Here is an 18,941-nt window from a genome sequence, read left to right as displayed (position 1 = left end):
ATTATCTCGTGTCTGTTGCCAAGCAGTCTTGTGCGTGTCGTACCTGTGTCAACTTGTCGTTCAATAGATATGTGCACTGATGTGTCTAGAAGCATGGAGGAAGATGTAGGTTAGGATTGTTCTCATTCTCGAGGGAACCGGCCTTGAGTATTATCAACCAAGTTTTTTCTCCGATAGCAACCCGCCGGCCAAAAAAAGATGCTTTCGAGCTGCCATCCGGGTGAAAACAGGAAAGGTACCCTGGGAGACAGCGATGCACTGATGCAGAACTTTGACCCTCGCTGGCCGTCGAAGTGCTTCACATAGTCGTCTTTCGGAGATGCCCATGGGCATAAGCAATAGCGAAAGTCTTGAGCGTCTAGAACCCACAAGACACCGTGGGACCTACGCATAGGGGTAAGTCATCCAACAAGTGAAACCCTCAATAAACCCCCGGAATAATAGTCCACTTTCTCCTAACCTTCTCCTCCCCAAACTGCCCAACATACCACCGCCTCCCGCTCCTTGCCCTCGGAAACATGACAAAAATCTCATTCAAAAAGAACGCCCTTCCAGGTACGCTCCACCCACTCGCCATCCAGAACCCAAACCACTCAACCCACTCGCAAAGGTAATGCGGGTACAACATATACCGAAACAGCATCGTATCAGGCAACCGATAATGCTTATCCACGCCCTTTGCTTTCTCGTTGCCCTCCAGCTTCTGCTGCTTCGCAATCTTGGCCTGGCGCCGCTGCTCTGTCCTGCGAATCTCGCGCAGCTCCTCGTCGTGGAAGTAGTTGAGCGTCAATCCGACGTAGAAGACAGCAATGCCCGCAACGAATTGTGCTATCCCGCCGCGGCCGAGGGCAGAGTCCCATGCCGAGGCTGTGGTGGGGCCGTAGGCGGCAAGGTAGCTGCCCAGGCAGGTCGCGTTCATGAGCTGGAAGAGGACGGCTGAGGAGGCGACGACGACGTGGATCGGGGACATGGATGGTTGGAGGATCGGGAAGAGGACGGCACGGTAGGCGTAGTGGATGGTCTGTAGTGGCCCCATTTACCCAATTGTCAGTCAACATTGGTCTAGTAGATAGATGCAGACAGGAAGGGGAAAGGACAGAGGAAACATACGAATAACCCAGCGAGCACCTTATTCTGCCACGGCAGATCGTCAATGCCGACCTGACGCGGCAGGGTATTCATGATGTACAATAATGTCGTGACGCCCGGAATCTCCATCAGGAACCACGCCAGACGGCCGGGGATGTTGAGGCGGCTCGTGACCGAGGTCTTGCCCATGCCGTACCAGTTAATAACATACTGAAGAGAGCCGAACTGCACATCATTCAAAGGTTAGCAAAAGGTAGCTACAAGAGCTTTGCCAAAATTGCTGGAGAGACGGGACATACCACTGGCCAGGAAAGCTGCCACACGGTCGTGATGGTATCCCAGTTCTCCCGCGTCGGCGGAAGCCACCCCTCAATCAGGGACATCTTGGGTTCGTTTACTTTTTTGATATGGGACGATCCAACTGAGAAGAGGTAGAGGGTGAAAGTGAATGTATTGTCAAAGAACAGTACCTGATGAGGTCAGGAAACCCTGGAGAAGATCGTGGCGTGGTGTACTTTCCCACCTTTTGCAAGTCCCCCGCCGTGAAATGTAGGTACGTGGAAAGTGCAACACAACACAAAATCAATGACATCAAGCAGCTGCTGTGGTGGAATTGGCGGCGGGAGCTCCGGGCCCCGGTCCTGCGACGCGTTAAAGCCCCTGCAGGCTCGCCCACGGTTTGTTTGACCGCTTTCCCTATTCGATCGAGCTACTGGCGGGGTCCCCTGAGCTGTTCTGCACAGCTACCCCTTGCAGCCTCCACCACAGCTTGAGGAAGATATCAGACTCAATATATCCGGAACTTCTTAGCAAATCTTGCGCATGTTTCACAGATACCCAGCGAGATTCCAACGTAAGCCACATGATCATGCGTCTTCTTCCATTCATCAGCTACCGATCCTATAAAGCCACTATTTCCAACGCCGCCCGCTGAGAGGAAATGTTTGTACAGCAAAAAGCTCTTCCAACTCTGCTTGTCAGAGTCTTCGTCTGTCCATGCCTTGCGCAATAATTCAAATGACACGAAAACGCCCAAATCATCAGAAAGTACCGGATCTGCCTTCGCTCACATGACGATGCAATCCCTTTCCCTTCCTCCTTGCGAACTTCCTACCACTCCGCCGGGACCCAGCACGCGCCCACGACCGCCGCTCATCCCCGGCCGCGAAGGCGACAGCGGGAATGACGGCCCAGCACCGTTCCCTTGCCGATTGACGGGACTGCTCGCATGATGGTGAGGGTGCCCAGGAGGTGGCTCGTACTTGGCAGCCGCCTGCGCCTGCTCATACGTCGGTGGGGCATCGTCCATGCCTTCGTCAGCCGGCCGGTTCACACCTTGTCGACGCGCAGGAACCGTCGGCGGAACCAACGGTCGCACCATCTGAGGCGGCTGTCCTGGCTGCCGACCCGACGTGGGCGGTACCGCTGCGCTGCTGACGTTGGTGCTCGAGTTCCGGCGGCTACCGCGAGAGGCCGTCGAGTTGCCATTGCTGCTACTACGTGCGCCAGTGCCAGTTCGGGCAGCCTGCCTGTCGGCTGCACGTCTTGTCGTGGGCCCTTGTTGCAGTCGGGCTTGTTGCTCAATGTACTGCTCGCTAAGCTGGCTCTCGCGCCGACGAGCCGACTGCTCTGCACGATGGCGTTGTTCCTCCTCTTCTTGCAGCTGAAGCGCCAGGGCAAGATCTCGATCCTCCTGCTCGTGATTCGGCGACAGGGGCATCTCGTCACCTTGTGCTGGTGCCTCAAGGTGCTTGTTGCGGCCGCGGCCGGGCACAGTAGTCCAGCCTCCCTCGTTGGCGCTACTCGTATCGATTCTCGGTCGGTTTTGGGCATTGTTCCTCATAGTAGGTTGTCCCCGGGAGTTGCCTTGCGGCTGCTCCCCGCCCACGATCCTGAAATCACCAGAATAGTATTCCGTACGTTCGCCATTCACGTCGGCTAGGGATTCCCAAACAATCTCGTCGTGGGTGGCGTATCCTGCGTCGGTGACAAGCACCAACAGCTGCTGTGTCGCTGGGTGCCGGTACAGGGTTGAAAAGTGATCGTTCCTAAAGAGAATGGCGAAAGAGCCAGGTTTCATGGCCTTTGTGATAACCTCCAGTCCAGACGGCGTCAACTGCGTAGCCGAAGTCTCCAAAAACGCCTTTATCGACTGTATGTCTGAGTATATCCGCTCCTCCTCTTCCGTCAATGACCCCAATTTTTCCTGCAGCTCCTCATCTCGGAACAGGAGCGTTTGCACGTCTTCAAACGAGGCCGCCTGGCGCTCAAAAGCAGGGTAGGCCGGATCATTCTTAGTGGGCAGCCACCCATGGATAAGCGGAATAGCAAAAGCAGCGTACAGCGTCATCTCTCTGGTGTCTTCGAAAGTTCCAGGGATCAAATCGTCGCGTTCGGTCGGGTGTAAGTGAGTCAAGGAAGTGCGCTTGAAGGCCTTGATGATTTCGGGGGTGGGAACGAAACGTGGATTTACGTTCATTCCCGTATGAAGATCCTTCAAGAAGTCGTACAACTGGGAAACATCAGGCAAAGCTTCTTGTGTTCGCCTCATTAGCTCATCGACGACCGCATCTAGTAAATACCCGAGACTGATTTGCTCTCGGGAGCGGAGGACCTCTATCAAGGCCGTCTCTGATAGAGATGGCGGGGTTGTAAGTGTGAGCGCGTTGACTAAAGCAAGAAGCGGGCAAGGGCCGTTGGCATTCTGGACGAGGATCGGCGAAACTCGCGGGTTCTTGTCGGCGCTGTGGTCGTGCCAACGGACGTTCTTGATCTGATATGTTTCGGCCTTGCCGTCCACAGGACGCGGTGGCTGGCGCGGAGGTTGCTCTTCGTCACCGTTCCGCGGAGGCAATGCTGGCGCCACCTTGTCGTCAGAGACCTGATCAGGCCTGTCGCGGCTTTGATCTGGCGCTGGCGATCTGCCGGGTGGTGGGCCAGCAGGCGGCTCGACGTCGATGAGGTTCCAATCGTCCATGGGGCCGTCTTCGACTGTGGGAGGAGGGACAACGGGAGCGGGGGCGGGGGCCTTTCCCTTGCCCTTGTTCAGTCCGCCTACATCGTCCCAGGCATTCTGGTCCGCAATTGCATCGCTGGGGATCGATGCTGCTGGCAAATCAACTGGTTTCTTACTCTGATTCTCCGGCAAGTCATCCCACGCCGGTGAGGTAGGTTCTGAGGGGAGCGATAGCAGTGCTGGAGATGTCGAGATAGCGGGCAGTTTTGGCTCTTGGGTTGCAGCCCATGCATCGCGCTCAGACTCTCCACTGTTCTGAGTCCGTAGAGACTGCTGGGCGCTGGCGGCGGCAGCTCTCTGAGCTTGTTGGTCGAGGGCAGGCTGCCATGGATTATTACTGATCTCGCCGGTGCTCATTTGCGAGAGTGGTTGCGCCGGAGGCATCGTCGGGGTACCGTTGATGGGCGGCGATGTTGGATTGGAGTCGTCGCGGACGTCTTTGCGTTTGAACGGATTTGTGTCGGATCGTGAAGGGGGCGCTCCTGGTCGTAATACCAGCGGGACATCGTTGGGATCACCTCTTGTCTCGCCGACGGTTTGAGATTGGTGGCCGTCAGCGTCGTTCCATACTCCGTTGCCCATCTCGGGGCCCTGTGCCGCAACCCCGCCGGGCTTCAAAGGTTCGGGAATATCTTGGGGTATCGTTTGTTGGCTAAGAGCAGCAGCGCCTTTTTGCTGAGAAGCGTCGTCCCAAACACTATCTACGTCGGAAGGGGAATCGGTTGCGCCCCAGAGCTCCTTTCTCATGTCTTCAACTCGCGGAGCAGCGTTGGTGTCGAGGTAGGGCTCGTTGGGGACGGGCTTGCGGGTAACCATGTCGACGAGGGTCCCGAGGTCTCGGACTGGGGGGTTTGTTGGTAGAATGGGTTCGTGAGGGCGGCTGTCGCTTGTCCCAAGCAAAGAGTAGCAACGCGAGATCAGAATACTTTCGGTTTGGAGGAAATGTTGCGGCTGGGAGAGCTGCAAGTGTGGTTGAGGATGTTCGGCAAGCGGCTGGGCGAGGACGAGAGCGTGGGTGAGGGTGAGATTGAAGCTTCAGGAGGTGTCGTCATTCGTAGTGGGCTGTGAATAGAAACCTCTCAATTATTGCACTGGAAGCGATCAGCAGCCAACTAGAGACAATCCACCAACGGCAATCCTGGAAACCGTTTGGTGTAATAGGTGATCAAGCGACAGGCTCTTGGAGCCCGGAGTGTTCCGAAATGCTGTGAATGACAGGCTGCCGAAAAAAGATGAAGCCAAATGTCTGGAGGTTGCCAAAGTTTTGGAACACAGCAGTTGCAGCAGCAAGCAGTCTGGGGGAGAGGAAAGAGAGTCTGAGGAACCTTGGAACGGAACTTGCTGGGAAGCCAAAAGAGCACCTCAATGGAAGCCAAGACCAGCCTGCAGCAGCTGCGGCGGCAACGAGCAAGCAGTGGCCCTGGTACCTGTGCTGGTACAGGTACGAATACTCCGTTCACCACCCAAGGTAGGAGCACTGGATCACTGCACTGTACCTATTCGTAAGCCTCAGCAGCCGTCGTAACGGAGGAAGCCCCACGCAACCCGTCGGGACGCAAACATACGGCGCAACACTGGCGGGCTGCGGGGGGCATGCACTGGACATGTGGCGGTGCGCCTTACCTTACACTTTCAGGTTTCGCTCCTTCCAAGTTCCCCCACCTCCAACCTCGACAACCAGAACTTGGAGGAAGTACCGTACTTTGAGAGGTACTTCGTATAACGGTACGTACTGCTGACTGCACATCTCTTTTCATCCCGGATTCCCCATCTCTTCTCTCTTCTTGTCGACCGCTCCCCATCACTGTCCTTCGACGTTTGGAGCCGGTACCCGACCGTTTTATCTCGCACTCACTTACCTGGATACTAGAGATGCCAATGGGACGCCTCATGAGTTGGGACAAACACTCCTAAGCACCTACCATTCCTGCCTTGAATCTCCAGTACTGAGTTTTCAGAAAGGCATGCAATGAGAACCAGAGTAGTCAACACCACCACCACCATCCATCCGCCTTGCTTCACCACCAACTCCGTACCATCGCCTCTCCGCTGCGGCACGACCAAGTGGGCCCCAGGATGCAGACCCGGCGCGGCACAAGCACCACGAGTTACGCGGACAGGGTACCGCAGCTGCCACCAGAAGCTCTCTCCAGGAGCGCTGAGCGCATGGTACGAATAATACAGACACCTACGGCAAAGAGCCAGCGGCAATTCCACCATGCTCATTGACTGGCCCTAGCTGGACGTCGCCCCATGGGAACATCCTTGGATACATCCTCGAGTCGTCTACCGAGTACACAGAGCGGAATTCGCCAGGCAACAGCATACATGCAGGAATCATATGAGACCTACATACTACAACACAGCAAAGCATCGTTGCTCGCATAGGGCCAAAATTGTCACGGGCCAATGGCTAACAGCATTAGAAAGATAAGACAAACACCACTCCGTACACATGGGTATTCTTTAGCGGACATGGCGAATTTCGGTACACGCATGGTGACGACGACAATGGCCATCTAGCATTTGCAGCTCCCCTTGATGCGTTCACGTCAATCAATACAAAGCTACCGGGTAAGATGGCACAGTCTGTCGCCGAAAGCTTGCGCGTCCACTCGATCAGCACGCGCGCAATACACCGCCAGCCACCCGCCTGCTGTCTGATGCTCAGCAGACGACATTGCGATACCGAGATATGACTGGGCAGCAAAAGAAAAGAGCCGTTCTCGTCCATCCATACAACTACAGCCTGACCCAGACGGCCGAGACTAGATTGAATCAATCATCATGGAACATCCACAGACGGCGGGTGGAAAATAGAAAAAAGCAAGAAACGATACCCTTGGAAAGAGGTGCCCGTGCCGTTGCCCCGGTGGGGTAGAGCTGTGGCGTCTACAGCTTCAGCCACACGCTAGACAATACGTACCCTCTGGTCTCCATATTTCCTATGGGTGCTCCCCGCGCAATGACGCAGCCCGCCGTCCGGTGCTCCGTGCCCGTGACTCTGCCGGGCAGGGACAGACCCCGCCTCTCCGTACAGCACCAGAGACTCCGCCGTTCAGCTGCGCGAGTGCTCAGAAAGCCTTAACAGCTAGCCATGAGGCGGCGACGCTCAGCCAGTTAGTGTCAAAGCTATGTTCGCTCCGAGGCTTGTATACGCGCATACAGCCCGCCCACAGTTCATACAACCCTCAGCCCTTTTTGCAACTCGTCAAGGCCCGAGCCTCCGTTTCAAGACGGGGTCAAAGACGGGGAACACGCCGGCTCCTGCCACGAGGCCTTATGGGAGTCGCCGATGCTGTAGTGTACTTCCAGCTTTGGAAGCCTCCTTACCTTACCTACCATTGACGAGGCAAGCCACGGCAGGCCTATGTGAAAGGAGACCCCCCTCGTAGCATGAATCTCGTTCGGAGCATTATGGGTGGGCTTTACTAACATTAAGACCATTGTTTAAACCTGCGAACCTTGTTCCGGGAATCAATTTCCCTCGATTTTATCTCGATTTCCGATCTCACCTCCACCCCATTGCCCCTTCTTTCGGCACTGCACCTCTTTCTCTCGAACATGCCCCATAGAGCTCGTTCGTTGCCGCATGGGACGGTTTGACGCTAGGTGGGGAGAGTTTGATGTATCCGCCTCCTTTGCTTACTCGGACTTGCCAAATTGCAAAGTTCCATCGTGACACCTTTCCATCCTTCCATTGTTCTTGGCAACACTTCATCTCTTACTCTTACTCAGAGCACCAAGATGAGCCTCCATGGTGTCAACTAGAGTTGCCCTCACCTGAGTAATGACCCAACTTGGGATTGCAAGGAGCAGACGGTTAACAGAGGCCTCCGTATTGACAGTCTGAACTTTGAGCAAACCTTTTTTTCTTCTTTTTCTTGTGCACAGTAGAAGCCTTCTTGTTGTTTCAAGCGTTTGTATGCGGGCATATCCCGACAGAAATTTTAACCTTTGAGCTCTTCATGCCCCCAGGCTGTCAGGATTAGAGACTTGTGAGGCGCAGGAGTCACGAGATCAAGCTTCCAAGTGCTCCGAACCCCGGGTCGAAAGACTCTGACCACTCACATTGCCCTGCCTGCTTTTCGGGTAGTAACCTCTCGGGCAGCTAGGGACGTGAGGTGCTGCACCCGGAGGAGTCAATGGTCCGGCGGGCCGGGAAAGATGGTAGACGGCGGCCGACGTTCTCCCCTGCGGCTGCCGATAAGTCTCCTAGCTAACCCAGAAGATCTGTGAAGCATCCTGCTTACCGGAGCTGTCCAATCTTGGTGAATTTTGGCCAGGAACAGGAGCTTGTTCAGCGAAGATCTCTCGTACGTTCCCCGCGGAACTTCGCAGTCTTCGCAATGGAAGTGAAGCTGAGCAGTCGCGAATACCATTCATTCCAAGTGGGTACTATTGCACCAGTGCCATCTTCATACGCCATGATACTCCCTTCTCATCTATGAGGGTATATCGCCCATGACCACAGATAACGTCCCGACTGCCCGGCTCCGAGGGGGATTAACCTTTGAGGCGTGCAGAGCTTACTCCTAAAGCTAACTTGTATCAGTCTCTATCCATCCGGAAGCCTCGGCGGCGGTCAGAGCCTGATGGAGAAGACGGTAAACCGCAGGTTCGGTGGTGCTGGGCCAGACACTCGTTAAAAGGCTAAACCCTTCAACTCAAAAGACATAGTTCAATATCCCAAGCGCTTGAAAAATTCTTCAGTCGAGGTGGTGGTGAGATGCAAGTAATCCAAATTGAAAGGGAGAGTAGTCTTCAATCAGATATAATTGTATCAGAGAGAGCGCTGTCGGATTCAAAGGTGATTACTGTTTCTAGACTCCATACTTGGCCTTGATGTCTCGTGAAGGCAGAGACACATGATATTTTCAGAGATTGAAACTCTCAAATTCGGCCAGCCCACCACCCAGCTCACCCGGACATAATACTCCCAGAAGAAATCAGCAACGCGTAGGTCCTACAGGGAAACGCATTGAATTGCCTCTCGAATTGCTTCCCCTGTCCACATTGCTGTCAAAGGTACGACGAAACGACAAGAGCTTCTACTTGCTCTGCGGACCTCGAATCAGCTGAGGTGTCCTTCCGTACAAGCACCTTTCTACCTCACAACATACCTCGTCAACCTATAAGTTTGCGGAAGCAGACCGTATACTTTCGATTGGCCCTGAAGCATGTGGTAACTCAGACTGGTAGCAACCCATGTTTCATTAGCGAAATGAAGAATCCTCAGATGTAGTCCCAAAATATAACAACGTGCCAACTTCAACCAAATGCTTCATTTCAAGCAAAAACTTCTACATGGCCACCAGCCAGGACAGTCTCACCACAAGACAAAGACAAAAAGTGAAAGAATATGCAAAAGAACAGACCTCAACTGAAGATGTGGATTCTAACCACTGAATATCTCCCCGAGGTGGGCTCGAACCACCAACCTCCAGATTAACAGTCTGACGCGCTAGCCAATTGTGCCATCGGGGATAGTTGAGAGGAACTTGCTGGAGTTCCTGTGGGTTGAGAGTCCCTCGATTTTGTGGGGGTTAGGAATGATTCGAACATCGTGTCGTGTTTGTGGGCAGCAAAGGGGCCAGTACTTAGGCGAAGTTTGGGGTTGTGGATCACTTCAAGTAAGAGCCTCCACTTCAGCATGTACGGGGCAGACAATTGGGGCGAATTGAGAAGGATGCTGTGATCATAGTAGCCGTGAAGACATGTCGATTCTCAAGGGGAGAGGGAGATGGTGGGACGTGTCAGGGCGTGAGGAGGGGAAAGAATATATGAGAAGAATACTGCATCTGCATCGCAAGGACGACAGAAGGAAAACAAAAATGGGCCAAAGGCGAAAGGAAGATGCCCGACGCGGAGTTTCCCAACAATGCTATGAATCTCAAAGAGGTCTCCCCAGAAAACGCCAAACAGAAAAAGTGAACCGGACGCGTCTCTCAGCTTCTCCGAGCTCCCTTTCCATTTCATACAAAGCCTTGCCTCTGCCTCGCCCTCTCCCCAGCTCTATTCCTCTCAAAAGTTGCTATCGCCAGATGAAGCACAAAACGCATTTATTACCTCCCAACACGGAACGTCTCCAGCCTCTTACACGAAGGCATCTCAAACTCGTCCGCCCTACGCATCTTATCCGGGTCCTGGAAGAACCACCCGCTCGCCGCATCGTACATCCGCTGCCTCGCCATCATCTCATTCTCGCACTCGAACCGCAGCGTCCTGACCAGGTTATTCTCCGCCGTCTGGTCCAGCTGGCTGAGCTTCCCCTTGGTGAACGACTCAACCTCCTTGGGGTTGACAAAGTACTTGACGTTGAGCTTGGGCGTCGTCCGTCCCAGCGTGTAGGCGCCCTTGGGGTTGTCGTAGACGATGCTCGGCGCCGCCGGGCCGCCGCCGCTGAAGAGGCTCGAGATGAGCGGGAAGACAAAGAGCAGCAGGATCGGGAGCAGGCCCATGAGCGTCGAGAGCCCGCCGCCCTCTTGCTCCGTCGCCTCGCGCGGTCTCCTCCGCGGCCGCGCTCCGCCGAACTGGTGTACTCTGAATCCCGGACCGCCGCCAAAGTTGAATACGAACTGAGGTCCCGTATCGAAACCTGCAAGTCGTCGTTAGCATAACGCTCTCCATAGGTCTTCGCGAGACACTGCTCATTCTTACCTCCGCCTCCAAAAGGGCCACCACCAAACCCACCACCACCAAAGAAGCGCTGGAACATCTCCTCAGGCGTCATCTCCTCCATCCCACCACCACCACCACCACCTCCTCCTCCCCCTCCTCCGCCCCCGCCGCCTTGCCGCCTACCAAACCCGCTAAACGGATTCTGCGCCTGCGCCTGCCCAAACCTCGAATCGGGATCCGTACCGAACCGGTCAAACTTTTCGCGCTTCTCCTTGTCGCCCAGCACGCTAAACGCGCGGCTGACCATCTTGAAGGCCTCGTCGGCGTTCTCGTGGCCGTTCTTGTCCGGATGGGTCAGGAGCGACTGCTTGCGGTACGCCTTCTTGATCTCGCTCTCCGTCACCGTCGTCTTCACCTCCTCGAGGCCGAGGATGTCGTAAAAGGCAGTCGGCGAGCATTTCCGGATCCGAAGTACGGCGGCTTTCTGGTCGACGGTGTAGGCGCGGGCCTGGTTGCCCTGGTTGTGCTCGCGGTTGCGGGCGCCGCCGCCCGAGTCGGCGCCCGAGGCTGTTGCGCTCGGCATGGTTTTGCTGTGTGTGTGTGTGTTTGTGTTTTGGCGTTTTTTTGAGTGTGGTGATTTGGTTGCCGGGGCGAGTTTGAGGTGGTCGTCTATCGGATGGTCGGAATCAGGAAAATGATTGCGATTGACAATGTTACGTATGGGAGCACAGGAAATGTGTGCAGGGCGGATCGAGAATCGTCGCGGCCGTGGGTGCGCGCAGTCGTTGACGGATGCGATGTTGCGTTGGTGGGTTTTGCCAATCTGGCAAGATAGGCGATGCAAGGCTAGAACCCACGTTACTGATGCGATGCTCCCCCGCACCAGTACTCCGTAGCAGCAAACAGCTCGCTGACTCGAGGCTTTTTCTTCAACGAGCCCTGACAGAGCGTGAAAGGACTTGACGTAGGAGTTTGTTGTGTCTTTGTCGGAGGGATTCCCGTGGTTGTGCGAAAGGGAAAGACAAATAGACCAAAGTCGCAATGGTTCCGACCAGCATGGGGGGATCAAGACACTGTACCAACTTGAAAGGCCCAGTCCACTCGATGGAGGTCGAAATTGAGAGACTCGCCCGGCGCCCCGGAACCACAGACCGGCTGATTGGGTATGCGGCTCAGCTGACTCATCCGAGCAGGGTCCTGTCTTATCGATAGCCAACGTCACTAATACGGGAATCAGCTACCTATTATGGTCCCTTCCATTGAGGGAAAGCTCCCTGCTAGCGACTCCAAAAAATCAGTGACGATATCCATCCTTTTCTCTCTCTCCGACCGCGGAATCAGCCCAGTCTTGCGCCAGACGTCGCCGGAGACCCCAACACACCAGCGACAATGGCATCCGACAATGGCACCCCAGACGCAGAAGATGTAAAGTCCTCATTCTTTAGCAAACTCCACGACTATGGCAGTACGCATCTCCCCCTCACCTTCAACCCAAATTCTCCCAAAAGACATCCTCACCCCACTGACACACCACAGCAAACCCCCTCCCACCCGCGATCCACGCAATCCTAATCGGCGCCCTCCACGGCCGGCCCCTCAAGATCCTCCCGGTCTCCTTCGCGCCCGCCCTCCTCTTCAGCAGCTACGTCAACCTCGCCGGCTTCCCCACCGACAGCGCGGGCTTCACCTGCGCACTCTCGGGCCTCTACGCCCTCCTCGCCCTGCGCCGTCGCCAGCCCCTGCGGACCAAGTTTTCCGCCCGGGGTCTCGTCCGCGGCACCGCCATCGGTATGGGCTTTGCTAATGCGGCTGCCGGCGCGTGGGTGTATGCCAGTGGCGACCGGAAGAAGGACGAGGTGGAGAGGAAAGAGAGGAACCGCTGGGGTGGGGAGTCATGAGAGAGGGAAGCAAAGAAAAGAAAGAGAGAGGAAGGGAGAGTTACTAGAGGGGTAGTAGACCTCGACGGGACCAAGTTCAGAGGAGGGCATGATGTTCTTCCGTCTGGTCTCTGTCGTGGACTGCTGCCACTCTCCTGTCATGCGATGGTCTTGTCTCGCTTCGAGTTGTTCAAACAAGCGCGAGATGCCAAGCCAGGGTGGAGGTTAATAGTACCGACTGTAAGAAATATTGTACGATTATAGGACAAGTCCGTTAGATAATGAGAGGCGTCGAGTCATGAGACGAAACGTCGTTACGCGAAACGGCAGCGTCTGGGGATGGATCGACATACACATATGCCATGATCTCGATAAGCTCTCAGGGGAATTAATGCTTGCATACGGAAATAGCAATAGAGCCGGTCACTTTACGAGAAGGATGGATTTTGCAGAATACGATCCAAACGATTATCAGAAATGTACAAATCAGTTACAATGACTTGAGTCAATTGCATTCGCAGAGTGGCCATGACCACTCCAAATGGTCAACTGTCCAACCCACCCCACTGAGGTAGTGAGTGATACAATACAACAGAAAAGAAACCCTGTGCTTGATGAAATGCCATTCTCGATGACCTCCCAAGTCTCGACTAAAACGCCAAAAGGAGACATCTCAGCTCTTGATGAGTCCCCAGTATTCTGTCTATCCATACAAAGGAAAAATGAAGTAGCCGGTCCAGCCCTGGCAGTCAATGCTGCATCTTCAAGGGCGGTCGTCCTAATGTACCAAACTTTTTGTGTCCTTATTCTTCTGTCCCCTCTCATATACGTCGACGCATCTCGTCGATCATCCTCTCACCGGTGCTGTAGCAGCCTTCTCCCCTGTCTTTCATCATTGCTCTGTGATCTTCTCCGTTCTTTGTGTAGGGTATCGTTGCTAGGTGACAGTCTCCAGTTTTCTTCTGAAGTGCTGTACCATGCTATGCTGCGCTCCACCAAGTTCAGACTTCGGCAAGAATCCGCCCAACGCCAAGCCTCATGCAGAAACGACCTTCACAAGGTCACTTATTTCACTTCTTTGACGCGTCTGGCTGTCGTCTGCATTCTATGCCCCGAGATGAACCAGACGAAGACGACAAAGACAGTGAAGAGCGTCACTCTCATAAAGTGCCGGATCCGAAACCGCATGTTCGCTTCGTGGACAAAAAGGTTGGAGAGATCTGAGAGATCAAAGTCGGTGAGGTACTTAACGTCACAGTCTCTGATCTTGGGCTCGGCATATGCCCGGTACTCATCGATGATGGTGTTGAGCTCCCAGCCAGTCACCTTGCGGACCACGCCAACAACACAGCCAGTGCGGTGCTATAGTCGTGTTAGTGAACGAACATTCTAAAAATTGTCTGAGTTGTTAAGACATACCTTGCCGTGGTTGCAGTGAATGAGCAGAGGATGGTGCTGTCGATCCAGAACGAGCCGGAGAATTGACTTCATCGTACGGATAGGAATGGCCTCCTTCTTAGTACCCTTCATGTTGAAGACGTGGTGACGAATACCGTTGCTTGACATGAAAGCAGTGTAAGGCTCATCAACATCGTCCTTTTGGACAAGAGTACTAAAAGTATGGTCAGTGAACAACGTCTGACAAAGCATGGACAACTGGTGATCACTTACACGATTGACTTGAGGCCAAGATTGCGGATGAAGCCAAAATCCTCGGGCTTGGGGTAGCTGCTTCGGTAGACTCCAGGGACAACAACGCCAAAGTTGATGGGGCGTCCGTCAATAGGCAAGACTCGCTCAATGCCAGGGGACATGGGCGAGGCCAGGGGGGACTTCGACAGGTCGTTGACCTTGAGAAGCCCATCTTCGCGCCTGGCCAGCGTCTTCTCTCCAGTAGTAGCAGGCGTTTGGGATTCGTCTTCCATCGCCTTCATCATGATCTGCTGCTGTATGGTAATCTCCATTGTAGAGTCGGAGCCGGCCACAGACTCGCGTGATCCTTGCCGCGAAGGGCCCTTGATTTGGTACTTGTCGGCCATCTCAGTAGGAATGGGATCGTCTTGCTTCGAGTTACGTCTCGCGGGGTGGTAGGTGGGATGTTCTGCGGGATGGCCGCCCTCGTCTTCGAGGAACTGTCTCGCACTTCGTTTTGAGACCACGGCACCAGCCATGTTTTGGGGGATTGGTGTAAGTCGTGGGTGGAGTGATCGTGGAGTGGAGCTTGGTCGCGTGACTGTTCACGGGCGTTGTAGTGCTTATGTCTTCTGGGGTTCGTGGGTAGTAGAGTTCGGGGTTTCGAAGGAAGGTTAGGAAAGGGTAAGAGGTCGTGTGAGCGAAGCGGTACAAGGTGTCGGTTGGTAGTTTATTTTTTGAGGAGTGTTGAAAAGCGTGTAATGGTGTTTTTCCTCCCGTGGGACAAGAGGCAATGTTGAAAGATGTCCCTTTGCGTGTCTCTACAGAGCACAGGCAGAAACCTGACGGGCGGCAAGTTGGAAATTGAGGTCCATCTTGTCGTGAATCGCGGGTAGGGTGGTCTGGTTGGTGGTGTCGCAGGCGTTGGCGACGGTTCGTTCTCGCAAGGTCTCGGTGACGAATTTGGGAGTCCCAGTTGTGGAAGCGAGAGAGAGAAATGAAGAGTGGTCGGGGATTTGTTTGGATAGTTGATTGGTATTGGTTGTAGAGGTGAGGCAAAGGTAGAAAGAGGAAAAGGTCCCTGGGTGCGCGCGGGAGGAGCGGGTTAGTAAATGAGCATCGTAATGTGTGGGATGGGTTGAATGAATGGTCCGCGGTGCGGTGCGTGAGGTGGGCGGGACGTGGGTGCGGCGGAGGAGGAGGAGGAGGAAGCGCGACAGCGCCAGAAGGCTGAAGTACACACAGGCCTTTGCTCTGGTGGCGAGATACCTCTGAGCCTGCCTGCCCTGCCTTGCAATGGAACCGAAGGTGAATGACGGGGTAGGCCTGCTGGCTACGTACCTTTTTCTTCTCTTGCTGGTGTACGAATAGCTTGGCTTTTGGTGGAATTGCTTGGCCAAGACGAGACGAAGTGAAGTGGAAAGATCTGCCTTGGGGGTTGTCTCGGGTTCAAGGCCCAAGTATTGGTTTAAATTCTGTGAAGGGGGGAGGGGAGGGAGAAAGCAGAGAGTGGCAGAAAAGAGGGAAAAATATTGATTTTGATGGGTGAAGACCAAAAGGGTGATGGCACTGAGGGACTGAGTGAATGGGACGGGAGAGACCTGAACGGACTTAGAAGGCGGAGGTACAGTGGAGGACCAGGAGGAAGGCACGAAAAAAGGAGGAGGGGTGGGGTGGTGGCATCACAAAATTTGGGGAAGGAACGTACCTGCCGTACCTTCCCACAGGCACAAAGATACATGAGTACTTCAGAGTGCTAGGCTGGGACAATTCACTTTCAGACTGGACTCACTGGAGTTCTGCTGGAGACAGCCATCAGAGAGGGATAAAAAAAATAATCAAAGGGAAAATGCAATGCGCTCAAGGTGACAAGCGTGTACTCCGTACTCCGTAGTGGGCTGGACCCGGCCAATGCAGACCTCAGGCCAGCGAAAGGCCAGGAAGGGTGAGGACTCGGCTGACCATGTATCTCTCCCCCAATCTCAACGCTAGATATACAAGGGATCGCAGTGTGGGGGACGCAGCAAGGGTACGCCCACTAAACCACAAACAAACAAGGTGCGACTCTGAGCCACTCTGCCACTGAAGTTTGAGCCGAGCTGACTTTCTAAGCTTTGGGGCCACCGCAGACCGTGGAAGCCAAGCTGGAAGGAGAGGCAGACTGGCAGAGACCGTTGTTTAGGGGCCTGGGTACGTATCCAGGCACCATGGAAAGTGTGAATGGAAGGAAAGGAGAAGTACGGATACTTGAGGCAGTACGTACCTTTTTCCCAAGGTGTCCAACCCTCAGGCATGATATTCTTAGCACCCTCTTGATGCGAAATGCGAAGTACGTACCTGAGGATTCACTTAACTGCAGTCCCAGCAACTCCCATTAATATGCACGACCATCTCTTCCTCGGAGTTTGGTACATCAATCATAAATCCACAACATCATCATAACTCGCATCAACCTGGCAAGATGGACACCCCGCTGGCCGCGCAACGAAGTATCATTATCCTCAAGCCCCATAGCAAGCCTGTCAAGGTATGCCACGATGGCTGGGTGGGCTGTCTCGGGACTGCTTTCAACAGCAAAGGCCCCGAGGGAGCGACAACAAACTTGTGACAACCGTGACAGACCGCCAAGCGATCAGGGACCAGCCAACAGAAAGGGAAAGGAAAGCGCAGAGACCAGTGAAGCAGCAAAACAGCGGTAGCAAGAAAAAACCCCGCCGACGATCTGAGCGCTGACGCAGCAGCCACAGGTGATCGGCCACTCTCAGCCACGGGGCGCACGAGGACGACCGACGACGACGGGAGGAAAAGGGAAGGCGGCGAGCACCGGCCGATACGTCTCTTGTGGCAGCACCAGGGCACCACTCCGTCAGACAGACTCGACAGACACCGGGCAGTTACGAAGACTCTGCGCCATCCGTGGTTGGACCTCTCTATCTCAACCCAAAACCTGATATGATCGGTGATCTCCTCTTCCCGTCTTCCGCGAGTGGCGGTTTCTCTTCAAACCCGGCCGACAAAGCGATGCGCGTTCGTCCATGCTATTACGAGTGTACGGTTGTTTTTGCTAGCAACGCGAATACCAGGATCAACAGGACACCAAGCATCAACTTTTCCCCAGACTTTGCCAGTCTCGATTAGAATCGCATCTTGGGGGAACATCTTCTCGAAACATTACTGGTCCCCTCTCCTGACAGTCCGCCGGTCGAGCTACATTAAATTGTGTGTTGTAGACTACAACAACTGGACCAGTGAGGGGGAAGACCCAAGCAGGGATTCTCCAAATAACTTTCTCTCAATATGCACCCATCCATGGACGATCAGCGATCAACAGGCGCGTCGTGTGCTCGACTTGTGCTGGATGGGTGTTGTCCAGCAGTGGTTGGCCTTCCGAGACAGGCGCCCTGCATCGTCTGCATCGCCCCGGCTCGAGGCCACTGTTCCTCTTGCGTCCTGTCGTGCCATGTCATGGCCAGTAGGGGAACTCACGCGGACGACGGACGCGGGGGTTCTTCAGACGGCGTCAACCAGCCACATACGAACAGCCTCCTCTTGCGTCGATCGAGCGCTGACGACGTATGGAAGCTGGATGACTGATCTTCGTGACTGACAGCGTGACTCTTTTCTGTTCGAGCCGTCCTGCAACCGCCGGGAAGAGGCGCCAAATTTCGCTACATCTGCTCGACTCCTTGAACAAGACAGCTCAATTCCAGTCCTGCCTCCGCCTCGGATCTAACTGACCTCACTTCAATTCCACGCAACACATGGATGATGGGATTGAATAGTACTGCGTACCAAAGGTGCATACCTATTATCTCACAGGGGACGGCTGATGAAGACATGGGGCTCTGCTCTCGACCCCTGATTGCTTCATCACCATTCCAGAATATCGCATTCTGTCACTCGCTTTGCAGTGACAACCCGTCCAGTACGTCATTTGCCCTTGGTACGGACACAGCCCAAAACAGTCAACTCCCGCACAGGTTCAACCGAGCGTGGCATGCTACTTACATTGGTGCAAACATCCGTGGCTTCAGAAGAGGCTGGCAGGCTGCGTAAGCCGTACGGAATCCCACGCATGGGTTCTGTACTGTACCGAATTCCTGGTAACTATGGCGAGGAAAGCAATGTAAGGTACCTCGGCGTACCTTTTTACACGCTGACATGACGCAAAAGAGAGAAGGGGTTCTCGAAAAGCAAACACTCCAAGTCGCCTACCCTCGAACCAGCCAATTCCGTCTCAACCAGGCTGCCAAAGTGACGGCATTACCTCACACTTCATCACATCCTGAAGCCTTGGGGCCTTGAGCCGCCTCTATCACGGTACCTGCGACGCTGGCTGCCGCCATACCCAGCCTAAAATCAAGGACAACCTTACCTTTTGGCCCACGATGATTATCTGATTCCCCATTACCCGGTGGCCACCCGGAAATACCGGCATGTCTGGAGTGGCCCTGCAAGCATCGCACGAAAAAGTACATGTTCACAATGCTTACTGTGAATCCGGCATACGGGGCTGTGCGAGTACGGTATCCCAAGCACAAGTTAATCGCAACGCAGCACAGCGAAAAATAAGCAATCCCCGAATCCTACCTTAGAAAGACTAAGCTGTTATTACTCACCGAACAGAGAACCTGTCTGGGGCCCTGGTACCCGTACTCCGCAGGCCGGCCACACTCGCCTTTTTCGGCACCGAGCGGCAGATGCCT

The 18,941-nt window shown here is 54.5% G+C and overlaps 5 protein-coding genes and 1 non-coding gene across 6 annotated transcripts; 1 reads left to right on the top strand and 5 right to left on the bottom strand.

Moving 5' to 3' along the window:
* Positions 1 to 421: 421 nt before the first annotated feature.
* On the bottom strand, positions 422 to 1,472 carry BDP81DRAFT_400228 (3-oxo-5-alpha-steroid 4-dehydrogenase; the record flags this gene model as incomplete). Its single annotated transcript, XM_060588662.1, has 3 exons — positions 422 to 1,021; positions 1,111 to 1,314; positions 1,389 to 1,472. The coding sequence occupies 3 exons, from the start codon at positions 1,470 to 1,472 to the stop codon at positions 422 to 424; spliced, it is 888 nt and encodes a 295-aa protein (XP_060438486.1).
* A 463-nt stretch (positions 1,473 to 1,935) lies between these two features.
* Positions 1,936 to 5,399, bottom strand: BDP81DRAFT_441287 (uncharacterized protein). Its single transcript, XM_060591584.1, has one exon. The coding sequence runs from the start codon at positions 4,919 to 4,921 to the stop codon at positions 2,156 to 2,158; it is 2,766 nt and encodes a 921-aa protein (XP_060438485.1). The 5' UTR covers positions 4,922 to 5,399; the 3' UTR covers positions 1,936 to 2,155.
* Positions 5,400 to 9,518: 4,119 nt separating this feature from the next.
* BDP81DRAFT_t358 lies at positions 9,519 to 9,592 on the bottom strand. Its single transcript has one exon. It is a non-coding gene; the product is annotated as a tRNA-Asn (tRNA).
* Positions 9,593 to 10,170: 578 nt separating this feature from the next.
* On the bottom strand, positions 10,171 to 11,309 carry BDP81DRAFT_334185 (DnaJ domain-containing protein; the record flags this gene model as incomplete). The annotated part of the gene is made up of 2 exons (XM_060585737.1): positions 10,171 to 10,703; positions 10,766 to 11,309. The coding sequence occupies 2 exons, from the start codon at positions 11,307 to 11,309 to the stop codon at positions 10,171 to 10,173; spliced, it is 1,077 nt and encodes a 358-aa protein (XP_060438484.1).
* An 806-nt stretch (positions 11,310 to 12,115) lies between these two features.
* Positions 12,116 to 12,624, top strand: BDP81DRAFT_466013 (uncharacterized protein; the record flags this gene model as incomplete). The annotated part of the gene is made up of 2 exons (XM_060594349.1): positions 12,116 to 12,191; positions 12,263 to 12,624. The coding sequence occupies 2 exons, from the start codon at positions 12,116 to 12,118 to the stop codon at positions 12,622 to 12,624; spliced, it is 438 nt and encodes a 145-aa protein (XP_060438483.1).
* Positions 12,625 to 13,668: 1,044 nt separating this feature from the next.
* On the bottom strand, positions 13,669 to 14,774 carry BDP81DRAFT_400224 (tyrosine phosphatase; the record flags this gene model as incomplete). Its single annotated transcript, XM_060588661.1, has 3 exons — positions 13,669 to 13,965; positions 14,023 to 14,215; positions 14,275 to 14,774. 3 exons carry the CDS (start codon positions 14,772 to 14,774, stop codon positions 13,669 to 13,671), a joined length of 990 nt encoding a protein of 329 aa, XP_060438482.1.
* Positions 14,775 to 18,941: the final 4,167 nt, after the last annotated feature.

Source organism: Colletotrichum phormii (assembly GCF_030913505.1).
Source record: "Colletotrichum phormii strain CBS 102054 chromosome Unknown BDP81scaffold_35, whole genome shotgun sequence".
NCBI classification, from domain to species: Eukaryota; Fungi; Ascomycota; class Sordariomycetes; order Glomerellales; family Glomerellaceae; genus Colletotrichum; species Colletotrichum phormii.
The sequence above is the reverse complement of the archived record's forward strand: the minus strand, read 5'-3'. Positions and strand labels throughout refer to the sequence as shown.